General features: G+C 39.0%; 1 protein-coding gene across 2 annotated transcripts in view; it reads left to right on the plus strand.

Moving 5' to 3' along the window:
• zfpm2a (zinc finger protein, FOG family member 2a) overlaps nt 1-9,529 on the plus strand; it is a 939,997-nt gene extending 930,468 nt beyond the window's left edge. Inside the window, exons 7-8 of one of the 2 annotated variants that reach the window (XM_043688412.1) lie at nt 999-1,217; nt 5,954-9,529. In XM_043688412.1, coding sequence (XP_043544347.1) covers nt 999-1,217; nt 5,954-8,472 — 2,738 coding nt within the window. In that variant the 3' untranslated portion in view covers nt 8,473-9,529. The remainder of the gene's footprint in view (nt 1-998; nt 1,218-5,953) is intronic. The other variant, XM_043688413.1, reaches the window with a different exon arrangement.
• The last annotated feature ends 1,097 nt before the right edge of the window (nt 9,530-10,626 follow it).

Raw genomic sequence — 10,626 nt, forward strand, 5'->3', positions numbered from 1 at the left:
GGAAAGTAGAAAGACATCATTTTCTTCGTGAGAGCATCTTGCAAACCCATCAATGCCTTTTGATGAAATTACATAATCTCTCGAAACCACAGTAAACATGTTTACAGTGAAATTACCCCTTTAAATCACATGATGAAAAATAAAAAAAGGCTGGGTCAGAAAAAGAAGTTGACCATTACTTTTGGGGTCATCGGATTTCAATTGTCTAATAATTATTGATTTTCCAATTACAGCTTTATCCATCATGGATAAAATTTTCAGCTTTGGGGCGATAGAAGTATCGAGTTCTATCACCACCTTTACTGCACTCTGATTTCCTTTCCATTTGAAAGCAATAAAAAAAATAAACAGGCAACATATAATGGGCCAGCAATCCATAACTGCTTCTTCTGTGCCCCTTTCAAAGTTAAATGTTTTGTATAATGGTCTGTTTAGAATACAGGATCTATTTGAACTGTTTCACAGAATTGGAAAGCAAAAGCTGTGGACGCTGGAAATCTGGAAAAAGAACAGAAAATACCAGCAAGTCAGTCAGCATCTGTGGAGGGAATAAAGGGATTAAAGTTTTGAATGTTGACCTTCTTTCAAAACAAATGGTCCCTGCTTGAAACAACTGTGACATTCATTTCTTTGCTTTCTCCTGGGGTGCTGCCTGACCAGTAATTTTTTGTTTTTGTTTCACAGAAGCGGAGACTGTCTCGCCAAGATCAAGGATTAGATAGTTAGCAATTTAACAAAACATTGGTAAAATTAAGACCTGAACAAAAGGTTATACTTTCTGTTCTATATCCAGAATTCATCACCTATATGTTTAAAAGAAGTTTAAAATGATGGAATTTGAATAATTGATTAATTTGGACAAAAAAGTAATGGAGGCCTGATTGTCTCTCAATTTTGAGGAAGGCAAAAAAAATTAGTATAGTCTAAAACTCATTATAAGAATGAAAAATTGCCTGATTTCACCCATACTATAATGTACATATATTCTTTCATTGCAGAGGATATCTTTCCATGCAAGTCATGTGGAATTTGGTACCGCAGTGAACGCAACCTGCAGGCTCACCTCATGTACTACTGCAGTGGGAGACAAAGGGAAGCATCCTCACTATCAGAGGAGAAAGAGGCTGGTCCTCTTCAGCAACCATGCCCTTACCCACATTGCAACAAGAGCTTCCCCAATGCCAGGGCTCTTGAAACTCACATGAATTCACACAGTGGTAAGAGTCACCGTGGGGTAATTTGAATTTTGCATTGTCAATTCACTGATAGCTGCAAAATGGAGTTTAGAAAGTTACATTGACTGGACTAAGGGATAATTTAAGATGATGTTTCTAGCCTGTTAAATTGTAATCACAGTACTCAAAGATAGTAAATGATTTGAATAGCACTATATCTCAAACCAACCATTACAAAACACAACTAGAAATGCAGTTTTATGTTAAATGTGGAACTTGCAGTATCCCTCTTGAAGTCTTATCAGAGTATTAGTACATGTGCATGTGTTAGATAAGTTGACTTAAATTAATAGCAACCTACCTCAATGAAAGTACATTCTGGAGCAAACATTATTTGCCCAGTTAAGCTGTTCACTCATGTTAAAAAGATATTAAAGGAACAGTGTTCCTTAATTGGCACTGCAGATGTTACAATGCTAATGTTGCAAACCTATCAACAATAATAAGTAAATTACATAAAAGTAGATCAGGATGCTACTGCAAGGCAGGATGTGGGATTGCACCTCCAATTGCTCCAGGGATGAATTAGGAAAGTAAACAGTGTTGCTTTTGGCAGGTATATGGGCAGACCAAGCAGTCCTTCACAAATAGTGAGGACGATTAATGAAACAGCCAATCTGAAAATGTTCCTAGCTGACTCCCAGTGGTTAGTTTTAGAATAACATCCACTTTCAAATACTGTCTTGGAAACAAAGAGAATAAAAAGAGAGGGCAGAAGAAATAACAGGCAAAAGGGATGTTACCACAAGCCAGCATACTCAAAATAAAATATAAATTACATATTTAGAAAACGTGCACCCTCGCATTTCCAACCCAAATTTGCTGAGAAGAGTACATTAGTGCACATATACCTTTCAGCCATAATATATTAGGTGTCACTAAATCAGCGTGTTACTCTGTTTTAACAGTCAATTTCAGTTGGATACACTGAGGGTCAATAAAGTCTGGGGAAGGAAGGAAGCCTTGGGTCACAAGCTGAAATGTTTACCAATATTTCAAGCACTAATGAATCTGTTACACATTTACATCTTTTTCTTCAGACGCTTAAACCTTGAACTTATTTTAATTTTCAATTATTGCATTTGGTTTGGGTTTCATTCTAATGATAAACACGTATCCAGTGCAATGATAATTTCATACCCACCTAAAATGTCACAGCAAATGCAACAGGCTGCAAATGTCCTTTCATATTGCACCTACAATAATTGGGTTATTGTAAGCTAAAGTAGCCTTTCCAATACATGCAGATATTCAAAGCTTGATGTTAACTCCCAAGCAGCTATGTAGGAATGGGTGGTGTGCAATCTGGGAATGATAGCATGACAGCCTGGATAATTTTAACAGCTGGGCCTTATTATGCTGCTTGCTGGGTTGTCAACCTAAAACAACCATGAGGTTGAGAAAAGCAGGTGTTCAGCCTTTAAATCAGACCCAGCAGTTTGGTTTTTGTACTGCTATGGGATGAAATCCGAGTCAGGGACATCGGAGGGCCAAATATTTATCTGTGGAGCTCAGGGGTACAGGTTTTCTCCTGACTCATGAGGAATATGAAAAAGCATCTTATTGTGTTTACCCTTTGTTGTTTTCATTGGTTGCTGTTCTGGACAGTGATTGCCTGGCAAAGAAACCTCATGCTCAAGTTTAACTTTAAAATATAGTGACATAATTGGACCCTGCTCTACAGACTTACATACACTCACAACCTTGAGTGAGTCCCTTTTCATTTACTATTTAGGACTGGATTTTACGGCTGCCAAGCAAGAGAATGGCAGATGGTGGGATGCATTTTTACCAGTGTTCAGATGGCATTAGGAAGCTCATCCATCCATGGATCATTTGAGGTCTTAATTACTAAACCAATGCATGGTCATTGTGGTTGCAGGAGCAACATCGAGATTCTCCACCCATTATTTATCCTTTTCTCACTCTGCCATGTCCAACATGACATGATTACATCACCTCGTCCTCCCTCACCAGGGACCTGACACTAATGTTTGGGCTCCATCACAGCAGAACTTCTTCAGGACTAGCTGCAAATCCTAGCAATGACCACCGGTGGTGCTGTTGGGATTTGCAAGCTGCTGTCTATTGGATTGTCTGGCATTTTACAGAAGATTGATCGGGACTGAATGAACATCTCAAGCCAATTAACAGCTCCACCACCATTATGTAGTTATGAGGAGTGGAGATCTTGCCACTTAAACAAAATCTAGCCCCTTGTTTCCATCAGAGAAGGAGATTTAAAATTAAGATTATGATCTTCACAAATTTCCTTTGTCCTTTTATGGAATGTTAATTAGATTATATACTCAACTGTAGACCATTGTTGAACTGATATTCTTAACTTTCAAAACTTCGTGCAAATAAAATTGGGACAACGTTGCAGCTTATTGTGTTGAGCTGCAGTTCATTCTTTTGTTCCAGCTCCTCGTCATGTTCATATCGCAATTAAAGGTGTGAGAATTTCACCCTAGTCGAAATCCACTGACAATTAACTGAGTTTCATGATTGATTCGTAGAATCCTTACATTGTAGAAATGGGCCATCCAGCCCATCGAGTGCACACCAACCTTCGAAGAAAAGCTCCCCGCCCCCATTCTTGTATCCCGACATTTCCCATGGCTAGCTCACCTAGCCTGCACATCTTTGGACTATGGGAGGAAACTCATGCAGAAACAGGGTGAATATGTAAACTCTACATAGTCACACAAGGGTGGAATCAAACCCAGGTCCCCAGCAGTGTGAGGTAGCAGTGCTACCCACCATTCTTTTCTCTACATTGATTTGAAGTGAAATAAACAGAATCATATTTTATGTGTATTTTCTTTAATGATTACAGTGAGGAAAGATAAGATCCTGTTCCATGTTAGGAACGGAAGAACTTTGTTTCAATATGTTGTACTGAAATATTTAAGCGTGTTTGATTCCAGCTTTTCTATTGGAAAATTATGTGCTGAGTGAAAGTTTTGTGTTGAATAAAAAATAATACCACAATGATAGCACCTCTTCTTATTGTCTATATTCAAACGGGAATCTATTTTAATTTGCCTTTAACTCGTTGAGTAACGGTGATCTTCTGAAAACTCATTAAATCCACAATAACCTTGAAGCGATTTGTGACATTTATAAACTAATAAATGCCGAATTTTACATGATGCTGTATTGACTGCTGTTGTAAAGCAGGGACTAACCATTTTCTTTTGAAAAGGTATGTCTATGTATGTATGTCATGTCAGTGGACAGAGGATTATCAGCCTGATTAGGCAGTCGTTCATCCATCGTTGTCATTTTGGTTTCTTTAAATCTACTTTAGCAGCCATTTTTCAGTTTGTCAATAGATGCCTGTGGTACATTTTCCAACTGGGTACTCCTTGCAGGCGATGGACATGTGCACAGAGCCGATTTGTTCCATCTAGTTGCTGTGCTCACATTGGAAAACTAGTTCTACATTTGCTGTTAGATAGCCACCACAAAATGTTTCCTGTTAAAGTCTTCTGTGCTGTTTTCCTCTCTCCTGTTTGATAAATATGTATTTACATGAATTTTGTTTGAATGTAGCTGATAACATATTGGGGTACAGCTCCAAGTCTACAACACAATCAGAGGGTCTGATAAATGTAGAAATCACAGAAGTGATCGCCAAGTGAATCCTGAGATTGTATTTCAGCTTTTCAACAGTTTCAGTACTTCCTGTTTTATTTATATAATATTTGCAACATATGATTTGATCAATTTAATAAAAGATTATCCAGGTTTCTCTTAAAGGGTGGTAAGGCAGAAACCATCACCGCAGTTAGAAAAAACTTGGATGTGCACTTGATGTGCCATAACCTGCAGGCTATGGACCAAGAGTTGAAAGGTGGGATTAGGCTGGATAACTCCTCACAAGATGGCATGCATACAATGGGCCAAATGGACTCCTTCTATGCTGTAAATCATTTTATTTCCCTAAGAATTTTATACAGTGATACCTTTTTTATTCGCCAGAAAACAGGCTGTTGTGACAATTTTGTTTGGATCATTTCTTAATAGTTTATACATCTTATCGTGAATAAAGAATTAATATGTGCAAGTCCCCATACAGTTAATAAAGGGTGTAAAATGACTATTCTACCTGGCATTGCACAAAAATCTACTCTCGTGTTGCTACACATCCTTTACATAATAACATTATTAGTGGTTTGTCCTTCAGATAGGTATGGCTAAATTATCTTAAAAAAAAACTCAGAAGACCAGAACAAACTGGCAGTGATTCTTGATAATATTAAATAACAAAGATTTAGCTTTATAATGGCTGTTTTAATGCACAGACGAACCCCTTTATTTTGAAAGAGTCACTGCCTATGTTATAACAGCAGACTATCATCTTAATAAGGCAAACATCAATTCAGCAAAATTGTTGACCATCATTTTGGATTTCTTTAAATTCCCATTCTTTGATATTAGCAATATTAAATTTATCAAAACCTCCCCCTTCATAGATTAGCAAGGGATGCTAAAAGACTGAATTATGGCTAGCTTTTTCAGTTTTCTAAGTATTATGCAAACTTGATATTCTGATTTGCTTTAAAAATTTAAAGTTCATGGAGATTAATGCCAAGGCTAATAATGTCAACCAAGTACAGGGCAAGCATATTACTCGATCAACTTTCCATTGCAAATCTACTATCAGTCTGTAATGGAGCTACAATAGTGAAAAATGTTTTCTTTCTGAACAGGTTTGAAAATTGAAGAGTCCCTTTCTGCTGGTGCCAGCCTGAAATGTACCATCTGTGAGTACATAGCAGACAATGTGTTGAGCTTCCAACACCATGTACTCACTCACCTCACACCAGCTGCCTTCAAATGCAGTCATTGCCACTTTGGATTCCAAAACCATAGGAAGCTGATGCAGCACCAGGAGCTCCATCACAGTCAGAGCAGGAGGTTGCGAAGGGAAAGTGAAAATGAACACTCTCCACTCAACAGCGAGGACACTTTGCAGTCGACGACAGCAGATACAGCAAACAGACAGGATGTCCCGCCATCTCCGGGCGTCAGCCAGAATAAAGAAATCTGCTCTGACACTGAAGGAGAAAAAGTGGAGAAAAATGTACAGTTGGGTGTAACAAGCTTGAATAACGAAACACAGCCTGCGGGAAACAGGCAGAGTTTCCCATATACCAGAATCAAATCAGAACCATCTAGCCCACGACTTGCTTCTTCTCCAATTCAGCATAACATAGGATCCAATGTCCCAATGGGTCCCTTCCTTTCTCAGTTCTCTCTCTCCCAGGATATCTCTATGGTTCCTCAAGCTTCAGAAATCCTAGCTAAAATGTCCGAATTGGTACATCGCAGGTTAAGGCAGGGTGGAAGCAACTATCCCCCTGTCATTTACAGTCCATTGGTACCAAAGGGCGCAATTTGTTTTGAATGCAATATCACATTCAACAACTTGGATAACTATTTGGTTCACAAGAAGCATTATTGCAGCACCCGATGGCAGCATGTCGCTAAGTCGCCAGATTTCACCAACACTGGTGAGAAAGTGCCAGAGACAGTTAGTCCCAGTAGTGGGCACAGTCCCATTAGCATTCACAATGCCCTTTGTAATTTACCTGATCCGGAAAACCCACTTATTCAGCCAACAAATATTAATTCTTCTGTAGTGGTAGATGTTGCTGGCTCGAATGGAAAAAGTCCTGAAAAAGATAGTTCAACGCAGTTGAAAAAAGAGTCCGCTGCCAGTAGCAACGATGAGCAATTGAATAGCAAGCCTAAGGATGGGAAGCGACCCGGAACTCCCCTATTGGACATCGCTAATGATCCGAATAAAACTACATGTGAAGCTTGCAATATAACCTTTAGCAGACATGAAACATACGCTGTGCACAAACAATACTACTGCGCTTCACGTCATGACCCACCAGTGAAACGTATGGCAGCAAACAAGGTCCCAGCGATGCAAAGAGCCATACGTAGCCGCAAGCGGCGGAAAATGTATGAGATTTCCCTCCCGGAACAGGAACAGAGATCGCAGATGGTCCATCAAGCTTTTCTTAGTGTATCAGCTATGGGGAGTCCTGGAACCTCTTCTCAAGAATCCCTGGAGAATCTAGGTGAAACTTCTCACCAGAGATCCGATATGTTTCTTGGAAAGCATGTGGAGCCCTCCGTCCCAGGGACTCGAAATGTTACATCAGTCAAGTGCAGTGCCGCGTTGCCTGTCGTTGTCGGTGTGGAACTGGATCTTCCTATGGATTTAAGCAAGAAGTGTTCGCCTCAAACTGAGAAAACAGCCTGTTCTCCTAAAAGACTTTTAGACTATCATGAATGTACTGTGTGCAAGATTAGTTTTAACAAAGTAGAAAGTTATCTTGCTCACAAGCAAAACTTTTGTCCAGGAATGATTGCCCAACGTGAAGTAGCGCATTTAGAACAAACAAAATTTCAAGACCTGCAAAGAGAAGGTACTTTGGTGAAAAGTGAAACAACCAGCCCTGCAGGCAGCAATGAAAGAAGTGTAATTGCATGTGAGAAAAATGAAAATTCAAAGCTCATCTCTCCAAATGGAAATATATTCCCCACTCAATTAGCAACACTCCAAGGGCTGAAAACTTTCAATGAGGCAGCTCAAATAATTTCTGCTAAGGAAGAAAATAAGAACTTGCTCTATCCAAATTGTCTTTATCCTGGAGCAATAAAAAAATTGACAGGGACCGAGCAGTTATCTCCATATTATGGAGTTAAACCTACTGACTATATCTCAGGAGCTGTTTTCATACGCAGTGAGATAGATGAGCTAGTGCAAGCCACACGTGAGAGGATTGATTCTCCTCGAGATCATTCTGTATCCAATGGCTGTTCTCTACAGAAGAAAGAACCTGTTTCATCAGTACCAAAGAGCAGGGGTATGATAGCAGTCAATGGAGGAATCAAACAGGAAAACAGGCCTTTTTCGGGTAACCCCCATCAAGATACCTTATCCCAGAGTTTCCAACAACTAGATGGCCAAGAATCTCCTCCTTGGGTTGCTGAGAATCCCACCCCTGCAACTGAAAATGCATCACCCTCAGCTAAAGCATCATTGGAAGAGCAATTAGTCCACACACCAAAAAGCATTGGTGGTTCTGTCCAGTCCACAAACAGTGGAAAATACTGTCGTCTCTGTGACATTCAATTTAATAACTTGTCTAACTTTATAACCCACAAGAAGTTCTACTGCTCATCACATGCTGCAGAACATGTCAAATGAAAATTACTGTCATGCACTGCGTCTGTCTGTAGTATAGTGTTAGCCATGCACAGTTTGTATAAAAAAAAGAAAAAAAAGAAAAAAATGCTGCTTGAGTTTCATCAGGACAGTTACACCAGGACAATCAAGGAATAGCTGTGTAGTTCGATGGCTTGAGGCTAGTCTGTCATTTCATAACGTTGTTCATAAGTCTTGATATTAATGTGAAATGTCCGTGCTATTTTTCACCAGAAATAATTTATTTTCCAAGCAGTATTCATAGCTGTGGTTAAATTTCAATTTTTATTTAAAAAAGTTTATACTGAAATTGTTTTTTAATGTTATTGTATAGTTATTCTCGTGAAACAATTACGGTTTGCACTGTAGAAAGAGGTCCAAGTCACATACATAGAGACAGCATTTGTAGGTAAACTGGTGAGGTAAAGCACTTGTGTATTCAAATATCCCTGTATTTGTTGCAACTTTGCTGTAAATGCCAGAATATAAGTTGCATTCACTTTAAGACTGCAAATGCCAAAGGTATTGTAGGCCTTAAAAACAACTAAAGTGGCATATATAATTCCATTTCCATTTAATACATTTCAGTCCTAAATTGCAGCTTATATATCAGCATATACAGTAATTAGTAAGCTTTGCATAAGATGAAATATATGTAGCAGTTTGTTCTTATCCATTTTCTTAAACTGAGGTATGTATGTTTTATTGAAGTTGTTAACTTTCTTGTATAGTAATCTGTACTGTACTTTCCTTTGCTGATGCTTTTGTCTCACTTTTGAAACATTTGCTGTAAAATGCAAAATTTAATATGAACAACATTACTGGAAGCAGTATTGAACAGTGGTTGAAACCTTCATGCTGTATTTTATTGAAAATATAATTAGTAGTTGCAGTTTGTTGTTGCAAAAGTGTTCTTGGGGACAATAATATCTGAATAATGGAGTACCAATACTGCAACTGGTGATAAAACAAATATTGTTCTACTTCTGGTAGAAATTATTTCTCAACAATGTTGTTACTATGCATGCGTATGGATGGAATAAAGATTCCATAAAGTGAGAGACCCTTACATGGCTTACATCATTGTTGTGCATGGAGTGACATTTTAATCAATGTGTGTAAATATTTCAAGATTGTTTTTTCAAAGCACTTTCCTCCAGATCTTTCAAATGATTTGTAAGGCTTAAGGTTGTAAGTTCTGGTTCTAACACAATGCTTTTTCATTGACATCTGTACAGACAACACACAGTTTCCTTCACAAGCTGAAGTATTACTTTGCCATAGTACCATGGAAGATGGAGCTACTGTGTCAACATCAGCATTGGTGACTGGCATAGAATGCCAGGCCATTCATACCTGTTGTCCTCTTGGTACCTGTTAGCAAATATATACAAGCATAATAACTGGTGCATTTCTGGGACATTAATCCCCAGGAAAAAGGATAGAGTTAATGACTTCAGATTTGTTTGGGGTGTGGATGGTATTCTAGTGATAAAGAATATGGGTCCTCCAATGTTTACCAGGATATTTCAATGGACAAAGAACTGTTGGAGCAGCACAGACTAGGGTTTTGCATTGGGACCTTGTGGAATGTCAGACACAGCAGAATCTCAAGGACAAAAACAAAAGTTGCTGGAAAGGCTCAGCAGGTCAGGCAACATCTGTGAAGAGAAATCAAAATTAACATTTTGGGTCCAGTGACCCTTCCTCAGAACAGTTTTTATTTGGGTTTTCATTTAGAATCTCTAGGAATTGTCTGTGAAATTCAATTTTCCAAGAGCAATTCCCTTGAATCCATACCCTCTGGATTTGGAGGTCATCACTCTGGGTATTAGACTATTTAGAATCTACTGACACTTCTGGTTAGGGAGCAGCATGATGGCTCAGTGGTTAGCACTGCTGCCTCACAGCATCAGAGACTCAGATTCAATTCCAGCCTTAGGTGACGGAAGCTGTGTGGGGTTTGCGCATTCGTGTCTGCATGGGTTTCCTCCATGTGCTCCGCTTTCCTCCCATAATCCAAACATGTGCAGGTTAGGTGAATTGCCTGTGCTAAATTGTCCACAGTTTTCAGAGATGTGTATCTTGGATGCATTAGTTAGGGGAATGGGTCTGGGTGAGTTACTCTTCAGAGGGTCGATGTGGACTTGTTGGGCC

Source organism: Chiloscyllium plagiosum, chromosome 4 (assembly GCF_004010195.1).
Source record: "Chiloscyllium plagiosum isolate BGI_BamShark_2017 chromosome 4, ASM401019v2, whole genome shotgun sequence".
Taxonomy (NCBI): Eukaryota; Metazoa; Chordata; class Chondrichthyes; order Orectolobiformes; family Hemiscylliidae; genus Chiloscyllium; species Chiloscyllium plagiosum.